At 45.0% G+C, this 27,913-nt stretch overlaps 1 protein-coding gene and 1 non-coding gene across 3 annotated transcripts; both read left to right on the forward strand.

Moving 5' to 3' along the window:
• The first annotated feature begins 347 nt into the window (after window positions 1-347).
• Dnaaf4 (dynein axonemal assembly factor 4) lies at window positions 348-27,808 on the forward strand. 2 transcript variants are annotated; one of them, XM_038323589.1, is made up of 9 exons: window positions 348-552; window positions 2,500-2,647; window positions 6,338-6,471; window positions 12,954-13,182; window positions 16,308-16,453; window positions 20,851-20,960; window positions 23,551-23,704; window positions 26,858-26,963; window positions 27,281-27,808. In XM_038323589.1, exons 1-9 carry the CDS (start codon window positions 430-432, stop codon window positions 27,394-27,396), a joined length of 1,266 nt encoding a protein of 421 aa, XP_038179517.1. In that variant the 5' UTR covers window positions 348-429; the 3' UTR covers window positions 27,397-27,808. The 2 variants fall into 2 exon arrangements, with proteins under 2 accessions (XP_038179517.1, XP_038179518.1); XM_038323590.1 differs by lacking the exon at window positions 26,858-26,963 and having other exon boundaries at window positions 27,281-27,364.
• On the forward strand, window positions 24,466-24,572 carry LOC119810867. The gene has a single exon (XR_005284813.1). It is a non-coding gene; the product is annotated as a U6 spliceosomal RNA (small nuclear RNA).
• Window positions 27,809-27,913: the final 105 nt, after the last annotated feature.

The following is a 27,913-nucleotide window of genomic DNA, read 5'->3' on the forward strand; positions in this document are numbered from 1 at the left end:
TGTTTGAGTGTGAGTGCAGTGCCCTCGCAAGCCAGAAGAGGGCATCCGACTGGAGCTAAAGGCGCTTGTGAGCAGCTCAACACTAGAGCCGGGAACCGAACTCGGACCCTCTCAAGAGTAGTGCATTCGCAGCGCAGTCTCTTGATCCCTGAGCCATCTCATCTCCGTCTTAGGGACGTGTCCGGCTCTATTTCTTCCTCATTCTCTCAGGCTAAGAGGCAGCTAGGATCCAGATGCTCCAGACCCAGCAATAATCAGACCTCAGGAGGAGCACAGGGAAGCTTGGAAACCCCACTGGAACCCATGACCCGGAAGTACCTGGAAGGACTGAAGGGCCGGAAGTGATGGCAGCCCTGCGATCCCTGCTCTCCTAGCAACCAAACAGGCTTCTTAGCTACGCAAGGTGGCTCCCGCGTCCCTGGCCCCGCCATGCCGGTGCGGGTGAGCGAGTTCAGCTGGCAGCAGACGCCCGCCACGGTCTTCCTGTCGCTGCCTCTGCGCGGCGTGTGCGTGCGCGACGCCGATTGTTTCTGCGGGGAAAGTTACCTGAAGGTGGGCGGGGCGGAGGCTGCGGTTGCCCCGCGCCTCGGGGGCAGGGGCTGCCTTGAGGAAGCGCTGCACTGTGTCCTTTGAGTTTACTTTTTTGTTGTTGTTGCTGTTGTTTTTCGAGACAGGATCTCTCTGTGTAGTCAGTCCTGACTGTCCTGGAACTCGCTCTGTGGCCCAGGCTAGCCTCGAACTCACTGCGCTCTGACTGCCTCTGCCTCCCTAGTGCTGGGATTAGAGGCGTGTGCAGCCACTGCCTGGCTACATTTCCATGTTTTATTAATTTTTAATTTAAATTTTTACTTTTAATTTCTTTGGGGGGGATGCTAAGGATCAAACTCAGACGCCTATGTATGCTGCATCACCGAGCTATGTTTCCAGCTGTTACGTGTATATATGTATGTGTATGAATGTTTGTACCAGGGTGTGTGCAGTGCCTGCGAAGGCCAGAAGAGGGCATCAGATCTCTTGGAATTGGAGTTACAGACGGTTATGAGCCACGATGTGGGTGTGGAAACCAAACCTCACTCTTATGCAAGAGCAGCGCATGCTCTTAACCACTGAGCAGTCTCTCCTACCCCAATGGCTTGCTGGCGGGGGGGGGGGGGGGGGGGGGGGACGGCGTTTCTTATTCTGTAGCCCACACTGACCTCAAATTTTAGGCAGTCCTTTCTCAGATGCCCAAGTGCTGGGATTGGTAGGATGCTCCACCTTCCTGGCTAGACCTCAATTTAATGTCCTCTTTTTTAAAAAAATTCTAAGCTGGCCAGACAGTGGTGGTGCACACCTTTAATTCTAGCACTTGGGAGGCAGGGGCAGGTGGATCTCTGTTACTTCAAGGCCAGCCTGGTCTATAAGAGCTAGTTCCAGGACAGGCTCCAAAGCTACAGAGAAACCCTGTCTCAAAAAAAAAAAAAAAAACGAGAAGAAAAAAACAAAAAAGCACTCTAGGCTGTGTGGTGCTGATGCACACCTTTAATCCCAGCCCGAGGGAGGCAGAGGCAGGTGAATCTCTTTGAGTTTGAGGCCAGCCTGGTCTACAGAGCGAGTTCCAGCCAAGGCTATACAAAGAAACTCTTTTTCAAAAAAAAAAAAGAAAAAAAAAAAAAAAAAACCACAACAACGACAAAAAACAACCTATAAATAACTAGATAATAATTCTCGGGCTGTTGAGGTGGGTCGATGAGGTAATGCATTGCCACAAAGATGACAACCTCGGGTCAGTCCCCAGGAAGGGGAGAACCAACTTCTCACAATTCTCTGACGCCCACGTGCATGCCACGGTACTCATATACCCACATACACTGCACACAGAAATCTCATTAAAGCAACAAGAAAGACAAATCTTTGTGGCGTCATCTACAGGCACGTTCAGGTCAGAGATTACTTTCATCCTTGCTTCATCATATACCCACGTGCACTTTGCTAACTTATGCTCCCTGGAATAATTCAGTGGGGTTTCAGAAAACCACACCCCACACACACATAGGGTCTGATGTAGCCCAGGATGGCCTCAAACTCATCACTTTGTAGCTGAGGATGACCTGGAAAAGTCTGAGCTTCCTGCCTCCACCTCCCGAGTGCCCAGATTACAGGCATTCGACACCATGCTGGGAACTATATCCCTGCTATAACATTTTTTTCTGGAATAAATAAAGGTAAATATTTTTATGTGTGTGTGTGTGTGTGTGTGTGTGTGTGTGTGTGTGTGTGTGTGTGACATGCTTGTCTGATGCCCTTGGGGTTCAGAAGAGGGTGTCAGATCTCCTGGAACTGGAGTTACAGATGAATGTGAGTCCCCACGTGGGTGCCGCAAACAACCCAGGTTTTCTCAAGAACAAGTACTTTTAACCACTGAACCATCTCTCCAACCCAGACTTTTTTTTTTTTTTTTTTGGCAGCGTCTTTGGTTTGTATAGCTAACTTAATGCCTGCTTTCTCTCTTCTGAACAGGTCAACTTTCCTCCGTTTTTATTTGAGGTGTTTCTGTATGCTCCCATAGATGATGGGAATAGCAAAGCCAAGATTGGGAATGACATGATTCTCTTTACACTGTATAAAAAGGAGCCAGTTATGTGGGAGACCCTTTCTATGCCAGGTGGTAAGTTTTTTAGTGAAAGTTGTTCACTTGAGCTGGGTGTCTTTCATGAGGGCTCAGTACGTACCTGTAATCCAAGCACTGGGGAAGATGACATGAAACCCTACGCAAAAAAAAAAAAAGTTTCTACTCTAGACATTGTGGTAACCCAGGGCAGTGAATGCTTGCACTCTTAGCTCTTGTTTGTTTGTTTTTCAAGACAAGGTTTCTCTGTGTATCTTTGGACCCTTTCCTGGAACTCATTCTGTAGACCAGGTCTTGAAGTCAGAGAGATCCACCTGCCTCTGCCCCCGCCCCCCAGTGCTGGGTTTAAAGGTGTGTGCCAGCCCTGCCTGGAAGCGTTCTCAGCTCTTACAAGGTTGATGTAAGATGATCACAACTCTAAAACCACCCTGAGCCTTGTAAAAGATGCTGTCTCAAAATCATTCCCTTCTCAACAAATTGGATCTAAAGAAATCTTATCCTGGATCAGTATGATAAGTGCTTTCCACCTTAATAAAACAAATTAATCATAATCCTGATTTGTAATCAGGTTTAAGTAAAATGCTGCAGGTCCCCAAGTGGCGGCAGTGGGCAGCGGGCCATGAGACCATGCTGCAGGTCCCCCAGCAGTGGCAGGCAACAGGCAGCGGATCCCAAGACCATATCAGGCCACAAAGCCAGCTAGATCCCAGGCAGGAAGCCACATGGCGGGTCAGAGACCAAGATGGATAGGCACGCCATGCATAGTGAAGTTGGATATTTATATAGTGGATTATGGAAGGGAAGGGTTCGAAGGGGAAAGAGCAGAGAGAGAGAGAGAGGAGGAGGAGGAGGAGGAGGAGGAGGAAGGGACTCAGGCTGGAAGCTGAAGAGCAGCTTGCCTCCTTGGACAGGGGAGGGAGTGGGCATGGCTTGTCTCTTAAAGGGACAGAGCAGATCATTACATTCCCATCTCTTTTTTATAATAAAAAGGCAGGAGGCTAGGCATAATAGGTTAAAGGAATTGGGGCAGCAGATTCTCAAGACTGCTTCCTGCTTATTTGTAGATGTTGTCTTGGGGGTGAACCTGAGAAAGCTGGGTGCTGGTCACATCCTGGGGTAGCTAGTCTCTTTGTCTGTTCTTTGTGGTATGGAAATGTCTGGTGTCTCTTATACCTGTTTAAGGTATTGGCTGAACAGTGGACAGAGTTAAGTTTAGGAAAAAATTTTTAGGACAAGGGAATTGAGAGGGGTGTATCTGACCTGTTTAAGGCAAATCCTTCAATTCTGCTTTTTGCAACTCACAAGAATTTTTGGGGGGTTGTGAATAAAAGTTTTAGACAGCAACATAATGATCATGACAGATTTTTATGCACAATGAAAAGTATTTTTAAGACTATGGAAGGCAGTGGGAGAGAGAAATATCATAGTGTGTATTTGTCTTCACTCCTTTATAACTTGCAGGCACACACCTTAATAACTTGTATTTGAGTTTTGTTGAAATTTGTTTGGTGAGGTTGTCCTTTTAAACAACAAAACCTCTTAGATGTCAAAGTGCATCAAAGATCTTTGAGAACGATAAAATTTTACTTGAGTTATTGATTAAAAAGCAACAGAGAACTTACTTAGTTGGCACCTAGAGTACTCCATGGTGGCCAAGGGTCACATTTGCCTTTTGCTGTTTAGCACAATGCCTGCCAGGTTCCAAAAGATTATGTGGGCTAAGAAATCTGTAGGAAGACTAGCCTACCTTGACCTGAGCAGCTAGGCTGTCAATTCTAGCGATTCTGTCCACTATCTGGTGATCTTCAGTTTAGATGAAAGGCAGTTTTTCCCAGTGGTCAGTGCTTGGCAGTTGAAATGAAGTGTGGATAGACATTGTTTTGTGCCCATTTGTCTTCTGTCTTCTTTGGGGGAAAGAGTGCTGCTGCTAGGAGCCAACCTGTCTCTTATTGTTATGAAAAGTTTTTAATAATTAAATATTTAGATGCCATATTCCCCAGATCTCTGAGCAGTTGAGGGCTGTTTACTGGGTATAAATGAGTTATAGAATCTGCCTGGAGAGCTGGGTCCGAGCTTGACTGTACTGGCTCTCAACAGGTAAAGCAGGGCTGGATTAAATATAAAGTATTTTTGTAAGAGACTTAAAAGTACATACCAGTTTAAAACAAGAGACTTATTGTTTTGTAGTCTGGAATGAGATACAATTAACAGACAATTATAATATTTAACAGTAAACCTGGGTTCATTTAAGTTACATGTATGAACACACACAGAGTGAACAGGAATTGGATGAAGTGGATGATCTTGGTGGGCCCTACCAAAGGCATGCCACTGCACAAAACATATATGCAACAGAGTCAGCAAAGGAATTTAGAGACAAAAACATAAGTAAACCAGGACCAGGCAGGGAATACTTCAGTAAAGATGGTGGAACTTGGTCACCTGACCTGGCTCTCAGTTAACATGGTGGTAAGGTCACCTGACCTCAGTCAAAATGGCAGCGGGCACATGTTGTATAGAAGAGAGACCTAGAGGTGTGATCTGCTCTGTTGCCAAGCCTCCATGCCACAAGCCGTGGTGGGGAGAAAAAGGCTGGAATTGAAAACAGCTGCCTTGGGGATCCAACCAATCTTGTTGACAGCAGTAGTGGTGACAGGGATGGTTTGAGGAAAAGTGGAGCCAGTGGAGCCTGCAGGACACTGGCGGAGTGAGGGTTTATACCATAGCTGAAAATGGGAAAACCCGTGAAAACAGAGATACCACATGGCTTATAGGGAGATGTCTCCCTTCTATGGGGGGGTGTGAAACAGCAGCGAACACTGCGGGGCTTGTAGAAGAGCATCCTCTATCTACAGGCGGGGGTGTTAGAGCTGACTGGCTCCAGTCCAGGTGACTCACAGAGGCTAGAGGGCCGCTCCAAGCAGTCTCTCATGGCAGGGACCACTGATGAGCGGTCCAAAAGAACAAAAAAGGAGAAAGAAAAATCTGAGGGGCCCTGGGCCCCCAGTTGACTGCACTGCACAGCATGTGCAGCGCGAACACAGGAGAACTGACCCTCGGTCATCCGGTCACATTTTTAACTATGGAAAGCAGTAAAGAACTCAACTGTAGCCATGAAGGCTGTGGTTGGGGGCTGGAAGGGGAAAACTCACCACCAAAGCTGCTGGTGTGTGTAGAGGTCAGTGCTCAGGCAGATGGAACAGGTGGTTCTTGTGGAAAAAACACCTGGTTCCAGATCCCAACCCTGGGAGAGGGCCTACCAAATCTGATGGCATTAATGTAATGGTTTAAGTAAAATGCTGCAGGTCCCCAAGTGGCAGCAGTGGGCAGTGGGCCATGAGACCATGCCACAGGTCCCTGAGTGGTGGCAGGCAGTGGGTCCTGAGACCATGGCTGGTCACAAAGGTAGCTGGGTCCCAGGTAGGAAGCCATGTGGCAGGTGAAAGACCAAGACAGATAGGCATGCCATGCAGAATGAAGTTAGGTATTAGTTAGTTATGGAAGGGAAGGAGAGAAGTGGGTTATAGAAGGGGAAGAGCAGAGAGAGAGACAGAGAGACACAGAAAGACGGGGGGAAGGGAAAAAGTGGGGAGAAGGGAGAAACAGAAGCTGCCGTTTTGAGAGAGAGACAGAAAGGAAGGGACTCAGTCGTAATGGGGAGGGAGTGGGCATTCTTGTCTCTTAAAGGAACAGGACAGACCATTACACATACTTTCCCTTGTGTTGCAGTTGACAAAGAGACGATGCAGGGAATAAGAGAAAAATCTATTCTTCAAGCACAGGAGAAAGCAAAAGAGGCCACAGAAGCAAAAGCTACTGCCAAGCGGGAAGATCAGAGATACGCACTAGGTGTGATGATGAAGGTGAGCTGCAGACCTCCAGGGGACTACCTGAAGGAGATGATGATGCGCTGGGGAAAGATGATAAGTTCAGCCAGGTGTGGGGGTGCAGGCCACCCGGTTACTCAGATGGTGAACCAGGAGGATCAGAAGTCAAGCCTTTAACAGCTTGATGGCACATGCCTTTAATTCCAGCAGAGGCAGGCAGATCTCTGAGTTCAAGGCAATCCTCCTCCACAGAGGGAGTTCCAAGACAGCCAAAGATATAGAGAAACCGAGTCTTGAAAAAAAACAAAACAAGAAGGAAGGAAGGAAAAAGAAAAAAAGAGAAAGAAAGAAAGAAAGAAAGGAAGGAAGGAAGAAAGGAAGAAAGAAAGAGAAAAGGGTATACAGTTCAATGGTAAAGGGCTTGGCTAGCAGGTTTGAGGCCCTGGGTTCAATCCCCAATTACACCCCCCCACAAACACACACACAAACATACACACATTAGTTGCAATCTCAGTCCTTTCTTGGTGTTTGGTTGTAGGATTTTGCTGGAGACCTGCTTCAGCTAGGGTTTCAGGTCCCAAAGAGGATGCATGGACTCTGGGGGCAGGGGTGGGATGGCGCACACAATCTGAGGGTGAATCAGGATGACTGCCAGCAGCTTTTTATTGAGAAAAGATTATATCTTTTATACTACATAGTTGCATCTTGGATTAAATTGGAGACAAGGGCATGTGAGCTGGGGTGTGCTTTGAGATCAGGAGTTGAGGAATCTAGCATTGACCTTGACACTAGTCACCACCAGTCATAGGTTATTTTCTTTTAAGATTTATTTATTTATTATGTACACAGTGTTCTGTCTGCAGGTCAGAAGAGGACACCATATCTCATTACAGGTGGTTGTGAGCCACCATGTTATTGCTGGGAATTGAACTCAGGACCTCTGGAAGAACAGCAAGTGCTCTTAACTGTTGAGCCATCTCTCCAGCCTCCAGTCATATGATAATGAAGGGTCAGAGGATCCTCTTGCTAGAGATGTGAATGATTGCTTTATCAAGCATAAACTTTCCTCAAGTTCCCAAGGAAATGGAGACCCTTATCCAAATGCCTGACTTTGAGAAAAGGACTTCTTCTGGGAGCAGACAGCATACTACAATTTCTTAGTCTTTTTAAAATACATTTTTATTGATATTTATTGAGCTCTACATTTTTCTCTGCTCCCCTCCCTACTTCTCCTCTCCCCCCTTCAATCCTCCCCGAAAGTCCCCATGTTCCCAATTTACTCAGGAGATCTTGTCTTTTCTACTTCCCATGTAGATTAGATCTATGTAAGTCTCTCTTAGTGTCTGCATTGTTGTCTAAGTTCTCTGGGATTATGGTTTGTAGGCTGGCTTTCTTTGCTTTATGTTTAAAAACCACTTATGAGTGAGTACATGTGATAACTGTCTTTCTGTGTCTGGGTTACCTCACTCAAAATAATGTTTTCTAGCTCCATCCATTTTCCTGCAAAATTCAGGCTGTCATTTTTTTCTGCTGTGCAATAATCCATTGTGTAAATGTACCACATTTTCCTTATCCATTCTTTGGTTGAGGGGCATTTAGGTTGTTTCCAGGTTCTGGCTATGGGAAACAAAGCTGCTATGAACATAGTTGAGCACATGTCCTTGTGGCATGATTGAGCATCTTTTGGATATATACCCAAAAGTGGTATTATTGGTTTCTTGAGGAAGGTTGTTTCCTAATTTTCTGAGAAATCACCACACTGACATCCAAAGGGGCTGTACCAGCTTGCATTTCCACCAGCAAGGCAGAACTGTTCCCTTTTCTCCACAACCTCTCCAGCATAAGTTGTCATCAGTGTTTTTGATCTTGGCCATTCTTACAGGTGTAAGATGGAATCTCAGCATTGTTTTGATTTGCATTTCTCTGATGACTAAGGATGTTGAACATTTCCTTAAGTGTCTTTCAGGCATTTTATATTTCTCTGTTTAGAGTTCTCTGTTTAGGTCTGTACTCCATTTTTTTTTTTTTTTTTTTTTTTTTTTGGTTTTTCGAGACAGGGTTTCTCTGTAGCTTTGGAGCCTGTCCTGGAACTAGCTCTTGTAGACCAGGCTGATCTCGAACTCACAGAGATCCGCCTGCCTCTGCCTCCCGAGTGCTGGGATTAAAGGCGTGCGCCACCACCGCCCGGCCCTCTGTACTCCATTTTTTTATTGGATTATGTGATCTTTTGGTGTCTTAATTTCTTGATTTCTTTGTATATTTTGGAGATCAGACCTCTGTCTGATGTGGGGTTAGTGAAGATCTTTTTCCATTCTGTAGGCTGTCGTTTTGTCTTGTTGACCGTGTCCTTTACTTTACAGAAGCTTTTCTGTTTCAGGAGGTCCCATTCATTAATTGTTTCTTTAAGTGTCTGTGCTGCTGGGGTTATATTTGGGAAGTGGTTCCCTGTGCCAATGCGTTCAAGTGTACTTCCCACTTTTTCTTCTATATGGTTCAGTGTGGCTGGCTTTATGTTAAAGTATTTGATCCATTTGGACTTTAGTTTTGTGCATGGTGATAGATATGGGTCTATTTTCATTCTTCTACATGTTGATATCCAGTTATGCCAGCACTACTTGTTAAATATGCTTTCTTTTTTGATATTTTGCTTCTTTATCGAAGATCAGGTGTTTGAAGATATGTGGATTGATATCCGGGTCTTCTATTTGGTTCCATTGGTCCCCCTGTCTGTTTTTATACCAATACCACAGTCCTGTAGCTCTGTAGTAGAGTTTGAAGTCAGGGATTGTGATGCCTCCAGAAGTTCTTTTATTGTACAGGATTGTTTTGGCTATCCTGGGTTTTTTGCTTTTCCATATGAAGTTGAGTACCATTCTTTCGAGGTCTTTGAAATATTTTGCTGGGATTTTGATGGGTATTGCGTTGAATCTTGGTCTTACTATATGGGCCTGTTCCCCTCATAACATTCCCAAAAGGGAAGTCCTAATGTCTTACTCTTTTCCCATTATACCATACCATTCTGGTTTCTCTGTTTATTAATTGAACTCTTGCCCTTAATGGTCTCAGGCTCTGGATCTGAATTGTAAGCATTTCATTTTGGGGATCAAGTGTGCCTAGTAAATCTGTAATATTCTCTTCTTGGTGTCATTAGGAGGACACAGTGGAATTCCTAGTTCTACAGTGGCAGAGATTTTTTTTTTTCCCAAAGAATTATTTTGTTTAGTGAAGCTGCCATTGTACACATTTTAATCCTTTACCAAAGCCCATATGAAATTTCCCAAAGGGAAAGCATTGATATTAAGAATCATTAATAATGAAAACAAAAAGGTGCTGGAGAAGGGTTGTCTGCAATATTGAAATGCTGTAACTTTGTCAAGCAGTAATGGTCACCATGTGGGTCACACCAGGGCTCATTTTGTTAGATGGGCCACTGATTCTTTTATTCCCTGCCCCCAAAGCATGGCTTCTTAAACTGTGGGCTAAGACCCCATATGGAATAACTCACTTAAATGTAGAGAGTGAAAAAACCGTGGTAACAATAGGCCCCGTGAGGTGGCTCAGAAGACGAAAGCACAGGCCACCAAGCCTGGCCACAGGGGTTTAATTCCTGGAACCCACAGGTGGGAAGGTTAAGAGGCTGGTCAAGGAGGCACACCTCTTTAATCCCAGCACTCAGGAGGCAGAGGCAGGAGGATCTCTGTGGGTTCAAGGCCAGCCTGGTCTACATTCGAGTGAGTTTCAGGACAACTGGAGCTAAATAGACCTTGTCTGGTTCTAGATAAATGCTGATCTTCTGCCTCTGCTCAAGCAAGTCTTTCCAATCTGCAGATACTCTCCTCTCTGTAATTCTCATTTTGGCATCCAGAAATGATTAAGGATTGTGTAAATGAGCACTGTTCCGTGAAGAACACGATGCTGTGACTGGGAGCGTGTGGTGAGGGGGGCACAGCTGGGGACGGCGAGGGCGAGGCTGTCCCACTCCTTACACGTTTCTTCCCTGCACACAGTGCAGAGAAAATGAAGGCTTACCTGTAATCTAACTTTCCTTTCAGCCACCAGCTCACAAATAATGATACGGAGACTTATTAATTATGGGAATTTAGCCTTAGCTTAGACTTTTTCTAACTCGCATCTATAACTTAAATTAACCTGTCTCTTTTCATCTACATTCTGCCATGTGGCTTGGTTACCTCTGTTTTGTACTGTTTGTCCTATTTCTTCAGAGTCTCTGGTGAATCCAAGTACCTAGATTCCTCCTCCTCTTTCTCTCTCCCTGGAAATCCTGCCTATCCTCTCCTGCCTAGTTATTGGCCATTCAGCTCTTTAGTAAACCAATCAGAAGTTGCCTTAGTCAGAGTCCCATCTTTACAGTGTACACAAATATTCCGCAACACATACTTGTTATTAGACGGAGCAAGTTCTTATCTTTCAGATTGTGTGTCCTCTCTGACTTCATCGTGCCCTTTTGTGAGGCACGTAAGTGCAAGGTGTTATGGCTTAAGTAAAATGCTGCGGGCAGTGGGTCCCGAAACCATGCCACAGATCCCCAAAGAGGCAGCAGGCAATGGGCAGCAGGTCCTGAAAACAGCCAGTCCCAGGCAGGGACAGCCTAGTTCCCCAAGTGGCTGCAGTGGGCCACAAGGGGCAGCGAGTTCCAGGCAGTGAGCTGTATGGTGGGTTAGAGAACTCCATGGGGCAGCCAGTCCCACAAAGAGAGACAGACAGATGGGCATGCCATGTGACCACGCCGCAGAAGGTGGTTGGTCCTGGGCAGGTAGCCACATGGCAGGCAAGAGACAGAGACATGGATAGGCACGCCATGCAAAGTGAGGTTGGATATTTATTTAGTGTGTTATGGAAGGGAAAGGGGAGAAAGGGAGAAGTGCAGAGAGAGAGAGAGAGAGAGAGAGAGAGAGAGAGAGAGAGAGAGAGAGAGAGAGAGAGAGAGAGAGAGAGAAACAGAAGGGAGAAGGGAAGATGTGGGAGAAGGGATAGACAAAAGTTGCCTCTTCTAGAGGGAGATGGAAAAGGAAAGGACTCAGGCTGGAAGCTGAAGACAGGGTGGGGGAGATGGGGAGTGGGAAGTGAGGGCGTGGCTTTCCTCTTAAAGGGACAGAGCAGACCATTGCACAGGGTTTTCTTTTTGTCCTGTGCAGCTTGCCTGGTTTCTCCAGTTGACAACTCTCTGAGCTCTCAGCAGGCAGTGATTACTGTCTTGGTGCCTAGTGTATAAGCCTTGGGCAGAGGCCCTGGTCTGTTTCTCGTTACTGTAGCAGCACTCCTGGGAGGAGCTTGGAGGGAGTACCCGCTTAGCATGCTGGAGGCAGGAATTTAGTCCTCAGCAATGATGAAACAAGAATATCTGAAGCTGAGCAACTTTATAAAGAAAAGGTATTTACTTAACTTACAGCTTTGGAGGCTGGGAGTCCAAGATGAGGCAGCCTATGTACTTGTTGAAGGTGCAGTGTGTAAGACAGGTCACATAGCAAGACAGAAAAGCCGGAGAGATCTGGGTTCTTTGGACTTTACAACAGCTGACTTTCTCAAAAACTAACTCAGGGCTCAGGGTGTAAAGGTGTTTTCTGCTGAGCCTGATGGCCTGAGTTCAGTCCTTAGGACACACAAGGGAAAGGAGGAAGTCAACTCAGCAAATTGTCCTCTGGTTTTCACACATGCATAGTGGCATGCCTGCACCTGTGCCCACATTCAAGAGCACATATACACACACATACAGCTGAAACGAAAGAGCCGGGCATGATAGCACACACTTTTAATCTCAGCACCCAGGAGGCAGAGGCAGGCAGAACTGTGAGTTTATGATCAGCCTGGTCTACGTGGTGAGTTCCAGGCCAGTCAGAGCTACCTAGTGAGACCCTGTTCAAATCCAGGAAAAAACAAAAACAAAAAGAAAAGAAAATGGACACCAGGCATGGTAATATAATTCTGGGCCTCTGGAGGCTGAGGCAAGAGGATCTTGATTTTGAGGTCAATCACTATGTCCCCCTCTCCCCGAAAAAAGGAAGGACTCAAGGCATCTGCTAGAACTTGTTCAGTCAGGATCAGGATAACTACCTCACTTGGTCACTCATCATCGATTTCAGTGCTGGGGAAGCAAAGCCAGATTGTCCCAAGTGCTAGCGAATACTCCACTACTGAGCTGTGCCACCAGCTTCTTGGCCACTGACTGTAAACTGTCCCACCATTGCACGTGTCATCTGCCTGGGACATTCTACACGCACACTCTTGGGAAGTGAAACAGAGGGGGAAGATGAGGGCTGCCCATTTGTTGTCCTTTAGTTCATCAGTAGAGAAGGCCGCTCACAAAGATGTGCAGAAGACACAGCATGATTTATTGTTTCAGTGCCAATTAAACCTGTGTGGGGGCACTCAGCTCCTATCCCAAGGTGCAGACACTCATATGAGCACAAGCACATGGTATGCACACGTATCACACACACAACTGTTGCTTTCTGAACGTTCTAAAGGACTTGCCAATTACAACGTTTACACGTTTACAGATTGAAGAAGAAGAGAGGAAAAAAATAGAAGATATGAAAGAAAATGAACGGAAGAAAGCAACTAGAGAATTGGAAGCCTGGAAAGAAAGTCAAAGACAAGCTGAAAAGCAAAAGAACATCCCAAGGAAAGAGAAATGCCAACGGGGAAAACAAGCTGAAGAGAGGGGAGCACCGAAGCCCCCGAATTTGCCCAGGAAGGCCCCATCTGCTGCTCACCTCCCCAAAAGAGGTAAGGTGCCTTCTGTCTGTCTGTCTGTCTGTCTGTCTCTGTCTCTCTCTCTCTCTCTCTCTCTCTCTCTAAAAAAAAAAAAAAAACCCTTTCTGCAGGCATAGGCCATGCTCTGGTATACTGAGAATAAGCATACAGTACGAAGATGAAGATGAAAGACCTTTTCTGAGGGGTTTTGCTGTGTGGTTTGGTCATCCTGGAATGTGTGATACTCTGACCTCAGCCACAGGTGTTTGGACTGTAGGCACTCCCCATCAGTGGCCACACGGTAGTCATTAATTACATTCCACAAATACCTAGTGTAGAGAGACACCGAAAACAACAAAACCTTAGAGCAGGCCCTGGGAACTTGTTCTGTGGAAGGACGGGTTAGAGGAAGGAGCCTCGGGACTGGAGTAAGGATGGAATCAGAGAACAAGGAAAACAAACAACTAATTTACCTTTCATTTATTTTATGGCAGAATCTTCTGTAGCTCAGGCTGGACTCAAACTTGCTACACACCTAAGAATGGCCTTGAGCATCTGACCCTCCTACTTCCACTTCTCTATTGCTGGGATTTTAGGCATGCCCACCTATTTTCCTCCTCACTGTTGGGGACCAAGTCCAGGGCCTTGTGCTTTTCTAGGCAAGCTGCTAGACCTTGAGCTAAATCCAACACACACACACACACACACACACACACACACACACACACACACCACTTTGTTTTTAATTGAGATAGCATTTTATGTAGTCCAAGCTGTCCTGAATACCCCACATAGCTAAAAAGGTCCCTATCTTTTCTTTCTTTCTGGTTTGTTTTGGTTTGGTTTTTAAAGACAGGGTTTCTCTGTGTAACAGCCTTTTGAAAAATGATTTATGTATTTTTATTTTAGTATTGGTGTTTTACTATGTCTGTGTCAGGATGTTGGACGCCCTGGAACTGGAGTTACAGACCGTTGTTAGCTGCTGTGGGTTCTTTGGAAACACAGCCTGTGCTCTTAACTGCTGAACCATCTCTCCAGCCCTAGCTTTCCTTATATTTACTCTTTTTCTCACATCTATATTAATCTGGGTCTTCTTGTCTGGAAATCCTTTTCCCACCTGTTGTAATGTTTGCCTACGTCTGTGCATCCCTCTAAGGTGTTTTAGTGTTTCTAAGTGACAGCCATCTTCCCTTGTCTTTACAGAGGACATCTTAGCACATGGCTTAGTTCCTCCTCTCATTCTGGCATGACTGTCATTGCCTCTGCCTTTGTAAGAATGTCTGCCCATAAGGACGTCTGCCTTTTGTTAGCATTGTTGCCTACTTTCTCAGTTGCCCGCTCTAGGAAGCATATAGAGGGACGCTGCTGTGGGGCATAGGAATTGGAGGAAGCAGGGCAGTGATGGCTTTGCCTAGCGTACCTCCCCACGGTGGATCTGAACTAGACAGAGGTTCAACCGTGAACCTGGAAAAGTAGTGGATCATTGATTAAAGAATAGACTAGCTAGTCGGACGGTGGTGCGCACACCTTTAATCCCAGATCTCAGGAGGCAGATGCAGGTGGATCTCTGCAAGTTTGAGGCCAGCCTGGTCTACGTAGTGAGTTCCAGGACAGCCAAGGCTACATAGAGAAACCCTGTCTCAAACAAACAAACGAACAAACAAAAAAGAATGGACTTGCTGCCTTGTTAATGCTAAGCATTCTATTCCTTATTGCAGAAAACATCTTTGTTTTATTTTTTTTGTTACTATTATGTGTGTGTGACCTATGGGGGAGGTCAGAGAATGACTTTGTAGAGTTGGTTCTGTGTCTTGGTTTTTTTGTTTTTTGTTTATTGAGATGTGGTTTCACTAACCCTGGGTAGCCTGGAGCTTACTAGGTGGAACAGTCTGGCCTTGAACTCACAGATGAGCCTCCTTCTGCCCAGAGAGCTGGTCTGAAAAGCCACCCAATTCTCTCTACTTCTATGTGCTGCAGTTGCCATGCAGTAGCAAGAGCTTTGCCCTCGGCCCTATCTCACGAGCCCTGTCTTTGCAATGCTCTGTCATTTACTTACTGATCTTTATTATTTATTTTTATTTCTTATCAGTTTTATCTTATTATTTATTTATTTGGTTTTTTGGGACAAGGTTTCTCTGTGTAACAGCCCTGGGTGTCCTGGAACTAGCTCTTGTGGTGTTGGACTAGAAGTCCAAACATCAGGGAGGAGTCGCTCTAGACACCACTCACACGGGCACAATTGATGCAAAAGCAAGGGGATTTTTATTCTGTCATGACATGGTCCTTCAGGTTCGGGATATGAAGGACCCCCGATAGCTGTTACAGTCCATCTTTTAAAGCAAAAAGCCACAGACACAAGGCGGGGTGGACCTGAAGGTTGTTTTCCAACTTAATGGATTGGCTTATTCAAAGGGTTACTAGCAGTGATTGGTTTATTCCAGGGCAGGAGAATAGCTGCGAGATCAGGTAGATAAGGGAGAACATCTGTGGTCCATCCTGACCTTGGTCCAGTGACTAAATCAATACATCAGGAACTGAGTCAACATCTGTGGGTTGTCTTTGTCTCAATTCCCAGAATGGAGTTATGTTTGAAGATTATTCACAAGGACACAGGAGGATGAGCAGTCCAACATGTGGTTATTCACAAGGACACAGGAGGATGACCAGTCCTGCATGTGTGTGGGGGGGGCGACTGTCCGTTTCCAAGAGAATGAGTGTAAGGTTTTAGAAAAATGTCTTAGAGTTGAGGGGGCTTACAAATGCATTTAAAGTCTTTCAGTAGACCAGGCTGACTTCAGACTCACAGAGATCTGCCTGTCTCTGCCTCCCGAGTGTTGGGATTAAAGGCGTGCACCACCATCGTCCAGCTGTTATTAATTTTAGAATTAGTTTTGGTGTATAGTAATCTTAAAAGTTAGTTTGTTGGTTAGAAATGGGAAATAAGCCGGGCAGTGGTGGTAAATACCATTAAGCCCAGCACTCGGGAGGCAGAGGCAGGTGGATCTCTATGAGTTTGAGGCCAGCCTGGTCTCCAAGAGTTAGATCCAGGACAGGCTCCAAAGCTACAAAGAAACCCTGTCTCAAACAAACAAACAAACAAACAACAACAACAATGAAACGGGAAATAAAAGACTTATTCGCTACCATTGCTTTTGAAGGGAGAAATTGGGAAAACATATTTTCTGAGAAGTTAAAGGAAGACAGCATTCCTGCACCACGGTCTGCTGGCAATATTCAAATCAGCTTTACCCCTCGAGCATTCCCAACTGCTCTTCGTGAATCCCAAGTGGCAGAAGAGGAGGAGGTAGGCACACCGAGCCTCAGTTAAACCGGCACCACTCAGTCACCCTGGTGAAATGCTTTCATTATTTCCTCTACTGAAATTAGCATTGGGCTAGGTGTGGCGGCACACACCTGTAATCCCAGCACTAGGAGGCAGAGCCAGGTGGATGTCTGTGCATTCATTATAGCTTGGTCTATACAATGAGTTCCAGGATAGCCAGGGATATGTTGAGAGACCCTGTCTCAAAAAAAGAAAGGGCCGGGCGGTGGTGGCGCACGCCTTTAATCCCAGCACTCGGGAGGCAGAGGCAGGCGGATCTCTGTGAGTTCGAGGCCAGCCTGGTCTACAAGAGCTAGGTCCAGGACAGGCTCTAAAAAAGCTGCAGAGAAACCCTGTCTTGAAAAACCAAAAAAAAAAAAAAAAAAAGGAAGGAAGGAAGGAGAAAGAAAAAAATCAGGTTTTGGATTTCTTTGTTTTGTGTTGTATGTTTTGTTTTGGTGGTTGGTTTGTTTGAGACAGTGTCTCACTATATAGCTTAGACTGGCCTGAGACTCACAGTTAACCCAATTTGGTCTTGAACTTGTGAATCTCTCACTTCAGTCTGTACTAACATGTTGTGTGGCTTTAAATTGTGCTGGTGACTGAACCCATGGTACATGCCACAAGGTCTATAGTATAATATTATCTAAGCATATATTGTAATATATGTTTAATCTTGTGTTCAGAGGCTAACCTGTTCTACAAAGAAAGTTCTAGGCTAGCCAGAGCTACATAGAGAGAATTTGTTTAAAAAACAAATAGGCACTGGTGGTGCATGCCTTTAATCCCAGCATGCAGGAGGCAGAGATAGGTGGATCTCTGTTAGTTTAAGGTCAGTTTGGTCTACAGAATGAGTACCAGGACAGCCAAGACTATTACACAGAGAAATCCTGTCTCAAAAAAACAAACAAATGAATAGGGGCTGGAAAGATGTCTCAGGAAGAGTACTGTCTGCCCTTCTAGAGGATCCAGGTTCAATTTTCAGCACTCATGTGACAACTCACAATTGTTTGTGACTCTAGCTCCAGGAGATTTGACATCGTCACACAGGCAAACACCAAAGCACATAAAATAAAAATATATAAGTCATTAAACAAATAATAAACAAATTTAAAAACAAAAAAATATGAACAAAGACTGTCTAAAAATAACAAAACAAACTAACAAAAAACAACCAATAATGGTGCAATAATATTCACATGAATTCCCAATTTGGCCTAGATACTTTTCAAAAAGACGTTATTATTTTCTAAATTGTGTGTATATGTGTGTACCTGTGTGTGGATATGGGCACAAGTGTGTGTGTTTCAGACTAGAGGTGTTAGGTCATATGGACCTGGTGTCCCAGGTGGTTGTGAACTACCTGATATGTGTGCTGTTGTCTGAACTTGGGTCCTTGGAAGACCAATAGGATTACTCACTCCTTAGCCACTGAGAATCTCTCTAGCTCTGGACTAGACACACTTATCTATTTAATCAACTAGCTAAGAAGTCTTTAAAAAGGTGTTTAAAAGTTTATAAATACTGAAAGTTTAAAATAACCATTAAGTAGTGGGTTTATCAGATCAAGCCATTTGTTGACAGAGGTTTCTGTCTTGCCCAGTTCCACAGCCGTTCAGTCCCAAAGAAACACACAGAAGTCTACAATAATTATAAACTGGTTGGCCTATTAACTCAGACTTTGTATTAACTATTATAACTTATATTAGCCCATAATTCTCATCTGTGTTAGCCTCTTGGCTTGATACCTTTTATCAGTGAGGCATTCTCATCTTGCTTCCTCTGTGTCTGGATAACAACTGCAGACTGACTCTTTCCTCTTCCCAGAATTCTCCTGTTCTCATCACCTGCCTCTACTTCCTGCCTGGTTGCCCTGCCTATACTTCCTGCCTGGCTGCTGGCCAAGGGTTTTCTTAAAATAATACAAGTGACAGGATGCAAGACCATTGTCCCACAGCAGCCATTGTAAACAAAATACCTAAAATTAGGTGGCTTAATGAACAGACATTCATTTCTCAGTTTTCTTATCAGGGGCTTACCAAGGGCTCTTGGTGAGGCCCTCATTCTGTCTCATGGTGGTGATGAAAGCAGGCTTTGATCTCTTTCATTATTTTTTTTAAATAATTTTTATTTTCATTTCATGTGCATTAGTGTTTTGCCTTCATGTATATCTGTGTGAGGGTGTTGGGTCTCCTTGAACTACTTATAGACAGTTGTGAGCTGGCATGTAGGTTCTAGGAATTGAGCCCTGGTCCTCTGGAAGAGCAGCCAGTGCTCTTAACCATTATATTATCTCTCCAGCCCCTTGATCTCTTTCTTTTATGAAGAGACTAAAGTCATCACAGCGTTATCTAAACTCCATAGCATTCCTGACTTCCCTATCTCTGACACTGTCACAACAATAGTTAGGCCTTTAACATGTGTATTTGCCATTTGACAGACTGTTCAGCCCATTGATCCAAATGACATTTTTGTCTTCTGGGCAAAGGTGGGAAATCTAAAACTGTTAATAAGAATAAGACCTTTTAGAAGGGGAGTACCGACTCTGCCATGTTGTCCTCTGGCCTCCACATGTATGATGTGATATGAACATACTCCCCACTCATATACACATGATAATAAATTTTGTTTTGTTCTGTTTTGTTTGAGACAGATGTAGCCCAGGCTGGTCTAGAACTCACAGAGATCCACTTGCCTCTGCTTCTGAGAGCTGGTATTAAAGACATTCGCCGCCATGCTTGGCCCATAACTAAAGTTTTTCATGAGCCTTTTGTATCTTCTGTGGCTGGGATCTGCTTTGCCCTGTGTTAGCTAGTGTCGCAGCACTGTGACAAAGTGCCTTAGAAAGGTGCTTATGAGGAGGGATGCTTAATTCATCTTGCGCTCTCAGAGGCATCAGTCTGTGGTTGGTTAGCCCCATTGCTTTGGGACCAGCGACTAGGCTCGGCATCCCAGAGAAGCAAACCCACTCACCTCATGGTGGCCAAGAGGTTAAGAGAGGGGACAGGGTCCTGATGTTCTCTTCAGGATCATCCTTTGGTGACCCGATTTTCTTTCACCAGGTCCCATCTTCTGAAGGGTTCACAACCTCATAGTAGTGCCACAGGCTGGGGACCTTTGACACATGGCTTGGGGGGGCATTGAAGAGTTGAACATAACATCTCCCAAAGATTCACGGTGTAGAAGGTTGATAAAGTAAAGGAATTTAGGATGGTAGCTCCTTCCCTATAGCCCAGGCAGGCCTTGAACTTGTGCCATCCTGCCTCAGCAAGTGGCTTAGAGTTTAGGCTTCTGCCATGAGGTCCAGCTCAAAGGCAGTAAACCTCAAGAGGTGAGCTTAGTGGAAGTTGATTAGGTCATGGTGACACTTTCTGTGGGAGTTGTTGGTACTTACTGTTCTGAGGAGAGGCTGTTTTCCGCTAGAGCAGGCTGTTGAAGAGATGCAAGTCTAGCCCTCCCCCAATTTCTCACGTTCTCCCTCACCATATAAAATCTCTCCCATCTTGCCTGGTGGTGGTGGCAGTGCATGCCTTTAATCCCAGCACTTGGGAGGCAGAGGCAGGTGGATCTCTGTGAGTTAAAGGCCAGCCTGGTCTTCAGAGTGAGATCCAGCACAGCCAGGAATGTTACACAGAGAAACCCTGTCCATCTCTCATATCCACCCTCACATGTGCTGCAGCCACACGATGCCGTCTGCCATGCTGTGACACAGACAAAAGATGGGCAGTAGAACCTTCCAGGTGATGCTATCTAGAACTTTGGCTTTCCAACCTTCAAACGGTGAGCAACATTTCCTTCTGAGCAACCACCCTTCCTTCTGAAATGTCAGCCTTGGATATTTTGAATAGCGGTACAAAATAGATGAAGATAATGTCTCGGTTTCTTTTCCATTTATTCTTCATCTTATTTTGCTTATTTACTTTTGAGAGAAGGTCTCGTGTGTAGTCTAGAGCTTGCTGTATAAAGCAGGCTGGCCTTGAACTCAAAGATTCACCTTGCTCTTTCTCCGTGGCTGGCTTCTTTTCCTCTTGGTGTTCTAAAACACTCTGACAAAGGCAACTTAAAGGGGACAGAGTTTACGTCAACCCACGGTGCAAGGATAGTCTGCCATGGTGGGGAAGGCAGCAGACGCCTGAAGCAGCGGCTCAGTGAGAACGTGAATGCTGTTCTACTGCTCTCCCCACGAACACAGTCCAGGAGTGGCTTCACCCACAGTTAAAATGAGTCTCTTCCCGTCAGATTGTGTGATCAGGATAATCCCCCCCACCCCGCTCCAGCCATGCTAGAGGCCCTTCTCCCTGGTGTTTGCCGATACTGTCAGGTTGACTGCACAAGCCAGAGTAGGTGATGTCCATCACCAAACTGCATTCTCATTGTAGTGGCTGCATAAACAAGCGGAGGCCCGGAGAGCCCTGAGCACTGATCTTCCTGAACTCTCTGACTTGAAAGAAGAAGAGAAGAATCCAGACTGGTTGAAAGAAAAGGGGAAGTGAGTTGTCAGAGTGTTCTGCATTCTGCACTAGGCTCTCAACACATTCTAGGTGTAGATTGACTGTGTGTGTGTGTGTGTGTGTGTGTATGTGTGTGTGTGTGTGTGTGTGTGTACTGTTAGGGAGTGATAGGTCATTGCTGGTCTACTTGACATAAACTTGAGTCATTTGGGAGAGGGAACCTCAATTGAAAAAGCCCCCACCAGATTTGTCTATGGACAAGTCTATGGTCCATTTTCTTGATTAGTGATTGGTGTGGGAATGCTCAGCTCAAGGTAGGCACTGCCACCCTGGGTGGGTGGTTCTGGGTATAAGAAAGTCTGAGCAAGCCATGAGAAGCAAGCCATGGATCCTCCATGCCCTCTGCATAGGTTATGAGCCACCACTCCTAGTTTGAGAACTGCCTTTTAATCCTTGTACCTATATGCTTTCAGAAGAGGGCCAGGAAGCCTACCTTTGCTATTGCATTTAAATAAATTTGTTTTCTGGAGACAGGCAGTTTCCTCATGCTGCTTCTCCCAAGGGAAGGATGATGGAATTGACATTACAAGATGGCTTCTCAGATGTAGGTGTGACTGTCTCCCGTTGATCATGTTTTACAGTTTATCCTGTTCTATTGCAGTACTGGGTGGTTAGCGTGTGTTAACAAAAGGCAGAGGACAAAGCCACAGAGAAACCCTGTCTCGGAAAAAAAAAAAAAAAAAGGCAGAGGAGAGGAAATCCAGTCTTTCTTTTTAGGACTTTTTTCCTAAGGAAAATCAATTGAGCACACTGCGAAAGAGCAGGAGTCTTGGGCAGTAACTAGAGCTGCTGCCTGCTTTTTTGTTTGTTTCTTTTGTTTCTTTTTTTTTTTTTGACAAGGTCTCACTATGTAGCCCTGGCTGGCTGACCTAGAACTCCTCATGTAGGTTAGGCTGGTCTTGATTCTCCTGTCTCAGCATCCTGAGCACTGGAATTACTGGTGTGCACTGTCATACCTGTGCGGAATTTGTATATAAAAGCTATTATTCCTGAGCTGGCAGTCAGTACTCCTGGCACTCCAGCCTTTACACTTGTCATGCACTGAAACCATTGCCCCTCTCTCCCCCTCCCCCCTGGTTCCTGGGCTTTGGGGCTTGAGCTAGAACTAACTATACATGGTATCTTGTGGGCAGATGGAGCTCAGCATGCCTTGGCTTCCATAGTTGCTTGACCCAGTTGCTCACAGTACACATCTTTCTACCCATCTGTACCACCGTATCCAGCTTGGTCTGAGAACGATGGCACTAGGAGACTTTTGATTTTAAAGTCCCAGGTGTGCTTATGCAAACCAAGATGGCTATGCTGTCATGAGGGGATAGGCTCTTTGAGGATCCATATGCATTCCGTAGTTGGCTAAAATGTCATGTGTCTCACGGTATGCCTCACGGGTTCCTTCTTCTCCAAAGGATCCTATAAGAGAAAGATAGTCCTAATGTTGCCCTTGCAACATTATATGACTTGTTATATGGACTAAGCTGGCCTTGAACTTGTGGTGATGCACTTCTGGGATTATGGTCTTTAGCACCGTGTCCATGTTATTTCTCATCATATGCAGAATGCTAATTTCTCCCCTCTTCACTCTGAATGCTAAATTGAAGGGACCTGTGCCCCTTCACTAAGATGTATGGACGCTGGCTGGCTGGCTGGCTTGCGCACTCTGTCTGTCCAGTAGATTTTTGTGGTATTGGGGATAGAATCAAGGGCCTCACTCATCTAGACAAATGCTAAAATACTGAGCTATAGCCTATCCCCAGCCATTTTTCCACTTTCATTCATTATTTAATTTATTGTTGGTTTGTTTTGACATGGGGCTCACACGCAGTCTGGGGAACTTGCTGTGTAGCCCAATAGAGCCTTAAAATCCAGATCCTTTCTCCCTCTCAAGTGATGGGGTTGCAGGTTTTACTTTTTATTTTGAAACAGGGTCTCACTAAGTTCCCAAGCTGGCCTTCAACTTGTTGCATAGGCCAAGTAAAGCTTGATCTTGCAGTCCTCATACCTCGGTCTGTCAAGAGCTGGGATTGCAGGTCTGCACCACCAGGCTGGTTGATAGTAGCTCTTTGTTGAAGATATGTTAACACTTGTGTCAAGCTCGGCAGCTTCGTTGTGTCAGGAAGTGCAGTTCCTCTGTTTCTTGTTCCTTTCTTACTCTCATCACACCAGTTTTAATAAAACCCCTTTCTCCTATGGCTAAAAATAAAGAGCAACATTTGCTCTGGGTGCTTTCCTTATTCATATCCAGCAGGGGAGAAGTGCTATCAACTATCTCTCTCCAATATGAGACCCAAACTACCAGCTTCAATCAGGCCAGTTTAAGGCCCTTTCCCATCCCTAAATAAATCACGGAATTAAGGAAGATAGACATGCACTCGCGGCATTAAACCACTGATGGATGCCTTTGGGGGGGGGGGTCCATCCTAGTCAAGGCGCATGCTTGGTGTTTGTAGAGAGATGGCATTTGTGCAGCAGGCTGGGAATAAATAAGGGGGGTGGTAAGCCATCTCTCTGGCTGCCAAGTAGGCATGTTTGCTTCGATGTTAAACTGTCCTTTTCTTTTTGTCTCATTAGCAAATTGTTCGCAACAGAAAACTATTTGGCAGCGGTTGATGCATATAATTTAGCTATACGATTAAACAGTAAGATTCCATTATTGTATTTGAATCGGGCTGCTTGCCATCTCAAACTAAGAAACTTACACAAGGCCATTGAAGACTCTTCTAAGGTATGTATAGTCTTCTGATGGGTGTGGTGTGTGTATGTGTATATATTTCTTAATTTAAAAATATGATGCTTTAAAATTGTCCTGGAGAGTGAGGGGTGGTGGTTCCTCAAGAGGTTGTGAAAGACCCCCAGTATGGGGAGACCCTCACTCAAGTCTCGGGATAACACGACCCCCCAAGTAACTCACGAGAGACCGTCCTTGCTGCAATCACATGAGGTTTAATGATGAGATGAGACAGGAACCAGTGCACTGGGGCCGAGACTCATGACCCACGCAGGGGAAGAGTTGGACCCCGAGTGACCGGGAGAAGGAGTTTTTAAGGGAAGAAACCACAGCCCAGTGATCCGAAAGGGGCAGGGAGGGTGTAGAAAATTCAGAAAATACCAGTGATGATCACAAGGGGGGCAACTCCCTGCCTCTCAAGATCACTCTCAGGGTCATAATCTGCTAGTTCCTGAAACCCAGTATTCCAAATCCCAATGATAATCACAAGGGGGAAACTCCCTGTTTCTCAAGATTATTCTCAAGATTACAATCTAACTTTATCTTCAGCTAGTTCCTGAAACACAGTCACTGAACTGGCCAATCCTAGATTTCTGATTCTTCTCTTCCTGCTTGGGGGGGGGGGGGGTGGGGATTTATCCAGGTCTTTCAGTTGAAGGCAAACAATCACTGAGTTTGAGGCCAGTGTTCCAGGTTAGGTAAGGTTACAAAATGAGACTCTGTCTTAAAAGATCAAAATAAACAAAATAAACAAATTGGTGCTCAATTCAGCAGCACATATGCTAAAATTGGATCGATATAGAGAAGATTATCATGGCCTCTGTACAAGGATGACATGCAAATTTATGAAGTATTTTATAATTTTTCTTTTTGAATTTCCATTTGAGTGCTTTTGGACTACTAAAGCACTAAACTACAGATGCCTGCAAAAACAAAATTGTTACCTTTAATGGAGCCTAGCATGTTCAAGGTCTACACAGCTAGGTCAGACCTTAATATTCAGGCATGAGAGTAAGGAAGAACTACAGACATCTGCTAGGCCTTCCCTTCTTTAAATGATGCTCGAGGACAGCAGTCCTCAACCTGTGAGTTGAGACCCTCACAGGGGTCGCATATCAGAAATCCTTTATATCAGATATTTACATTATGATTCATAACAGAAGCAAAATTACAGTTATGAAGTAGCAACAAATTAATTTTATGGTTGGGGTTACTACCAACATGAGGAACTATACTAAAGAGTTGCAGGCTTAGTAGGAGAGCATCTACTTAGCCAATGTGAGATGCTGGGTTCTGTACTCAGGCCCCTCTCTCCCAGAAGTAAGTTGCTCTACCGTTGGTTTCTGCACTTAGTACTCCTTTCCTTTGTGTTTGTTCTCCATGGAGGATGATCTGCAATAGCCATGCTTACTGCTTCCCAAGAGTGAGGTTAAGTTCACAGTGAGCAAAATTGAAAGAACAACCAGTCAGTAGCAAACAGGAAGCAGGACAGCAGAAAGTGAACTATCACCACGTCAGTGCTGACAATATCTCCAGCAGCAGCGACTGGGGAAGTCCTCCTGGGGTAGTCAGACTGGGGGGTCCTGTGGAGAGGTTTCCAGGCAGTGTAGAGTTTGCTTCATGAATGGAATTCCAGCTCCTCCTTCCCACGGCAGGCATTTTTATACTGTATGATAAACAATAGTAACCTCTGCTCGGAATGGTTCCCCTTCCAGCTTTTCTCAGGGGTACCCTGTTTTTAATAACACTCTTTGCTCTTAACTGTCTTCCTTTCTACCTGTTAGAGGGAGCCAGGGGGCATCCTGACCAAGGACATGGGATTTTGGAAGATCTTGAAATGACCATGCTTGAGCACAAATAGTATTGACAATTTACCAGTATAACTTATATTTCAGGCCTAAATTGCCTAAGCTAAAATTGCACAGGCCTTGAGTTTGCTCTTCTGTGCTTCCCTAGTAGCTAGAATTATAAGCATGTGCCACCAGGCCCAGCAGTTTGATTTGTTTGTATTTTTACTTTTTTTATTTATTTTTGAGTCAGGGTTTCAAGCAGCCTAGACTGGCCTAGAGCACAGTAGTAGAGAAGAATGCCTTGCATTCCTGACCCTCCCAAGTGCTGGGACTGCAGGCCTGTGTCCACGCCCAGTCTAGTAATGCTCCAGGTACAGGAATTACAGGTGTAAACCATTACGCCTTTCTCCTATCTGCTTTCAAGTTAGAATTTAAAATTTTCACTGTTTTTGTGTAGACTTAATTGTCTACCCTTTGTTGTGGTGGTGGGTTTTTGTTTTTTTTTTTTTTGAGACAGGGTTTCTCTGTAGCTTTGGTAGCCTGTCCTGGAACTAGCTCTCTAGACCAGGCTGGCCTAGAATTTAGAGATCCGTCTGCCTCTGCCTCCCCGAGCGCTGGGATTAAAGGCGTGCACCACCACTGCCTGACTCTACCTTTGTTTTATACACACAGTAGGTGTGTAGATACGTGTGGATGTGCGTGTGCAGGAATGTGTGATGGCAAGAGGCCATCTTGGTCTTCTTCAGGCTCACCTTATTTATTTAGGATTTATTTTGATTATGTGTGTGTTTGTGTGTGTGGTGTGTGTATGTGGGTGTGCACACAAATGCAGTTGCCCTTGGAATCTAGAGGACGACACTGGGTCCCTGGAACTGAAGTTATAGTGGGTGCCTGCTATGAGTGCTGGGAACTGAACTCAGGTCCTCTGGAAGAGCAGCAAGTCCTCATAGCCTCTAACCCATCTTTCTAGCCTCACTTGCATTTGTGTGTGAGTCTTTTTAAAATTTAATTGAAATATAATTGTATCATTTCTCCACTCCTCCCTCAATTCGTCCCATGTCCACCCCCCACCATATTCATGGTCTCTTTTTCTTTAATTATTACTTCCTACTTTTTTTTTTCTTTTGAAGCAGTCTCTCACTGGGATCAGGGCCTTGCTGACTAAGCTAGGCTGGCTAGCCTGCCAACCAGCCCCAGGGATCTTCTCTGTCTGCTTCCCCAGCACTGGTATTAGCATGCTCCACCATGCCTGGAGTTTTCTGTGGATGTTTGGATTAGAACACAGGTCTTCATGCTTACAGAGCAAGCACTTTATCCACGGAGCATCTCCCTAACTGCTAATTATATATATTGTTTGAAGGCACTAGAATTGTTGACACCACCTGTTTCCGATAATGCCAATGCAAGAATGAAGGCACATGTCCGACGAGGTACAGCGTTCTGTCAACTGGAATTGTATGTTGAAGGTAAGAGATTGATGGGGGATGGTATAGCTGTCAGTAGAATAGCTTCGCATTCATAGGCCTTGTGTTAGATCCTTGGTACCATATAAACTGTGTGTGGTGGCACACACCTGTAATGCCAGCACTTGGGAGGTGGAGGCAGGAGATCAGAAGTTCAAAGTTGTCTTCAGTTACCTATCAAGTTCCAAGTCTGCTGAGCGACATACAGGAGACCCTGTTTCAAAAACAAAACAAAACAAAACAAAACAAAACGGTGTCTAGATAACACAGGTACTTATGAAATACTTGCTTTATTGATTCTCACTGATATGTCTCTACAGGTTTGCAAGATTATGAAGCTGCACTTAAGATCAACCCATCCAACACAGTTGTACAAAACGATGCGGAGAAGATTCGGAATATAATTCAAGGGACAGCACTGAAGTCTCGTGACTAGCAGCAGCTAGGTACAGGAGTCAGTTCTCTGTCACTGTGAAGAGCAAACTGCTGGAGACCCTCTGGAGAGGCAGTGCCTGAGGGATCATCTCCAAAGAGAGAATGGCCTGTCTCACTACCTCTGATCCCAGCACTGGGGGGGCAGAGGCAGCTGGGCTCTGTGAGTTTGTTGCCAGCCTGCCCTACCCGTCAAGCTCCAGGTCAGCCAGAGCTACACAGGGAGACCCTGTTTCAAAGCACAGAACTAAACACAGAGAATGGTTGGTTATTCTAATTCTTGGTTTTAGCACAGGACTTGGGCTTTGACGTTGCTGTCCTGAACTCTTCTTGCTATTGTAAGTTCCTGGGGTTTCCATGATACTATTAAGGAATCAATAGAATAGAATTTCCACATTAAAGATTGTACTTATAAAGTTTGTATTATTCTGAATGATTGGTTTTGGGATACTATATAGACAATTTTTTTTTTTTTTTTTTTTTTTTTGTTTTTCGAGACAGAGTTTCTCTGTGGCTTTTGG

The sequence above is a fragment of the Arvicola amphibius genome, chromosome 3, assembly GCF_903992535.2.
Source record: "Arvicola amphibius chromosome 3, mArvAmp1.2, whole genome shotgun sequence".
NCBI classification, from domain to species: domain Eukaryota; kingdom Metazoa; phylum Chordata; class Mammalia; order Rodentia; family Cricetidae; genus Arvicola; species Arvicola amphibius.

Bases quoted from the DNA above. Each gene is read 5' to 3' on its own strand.
- Dnaaf4 (XM_038323589.1), top strand. From the start codon at position 430: ATGCCGGTGCGGGTGAGCGAGTTCAGCTGGCAGCAGACGCCCGCCACG. The intron at 6,472-12,953 runs GTGAGCTGCAGA...ACACGTTTACAG, and splicing joins CACTAGGTGTGATGATGAAG to ATTGAAGAAGAAGAGAGGAA. The intron at 16,454-20,850 runs GTAGGCACACCG...TTCTCATTGTAG, and splicing joins AAGTGGCAGAAGAGGAGGAG to TGGCTGCATAAACAAGCGGA.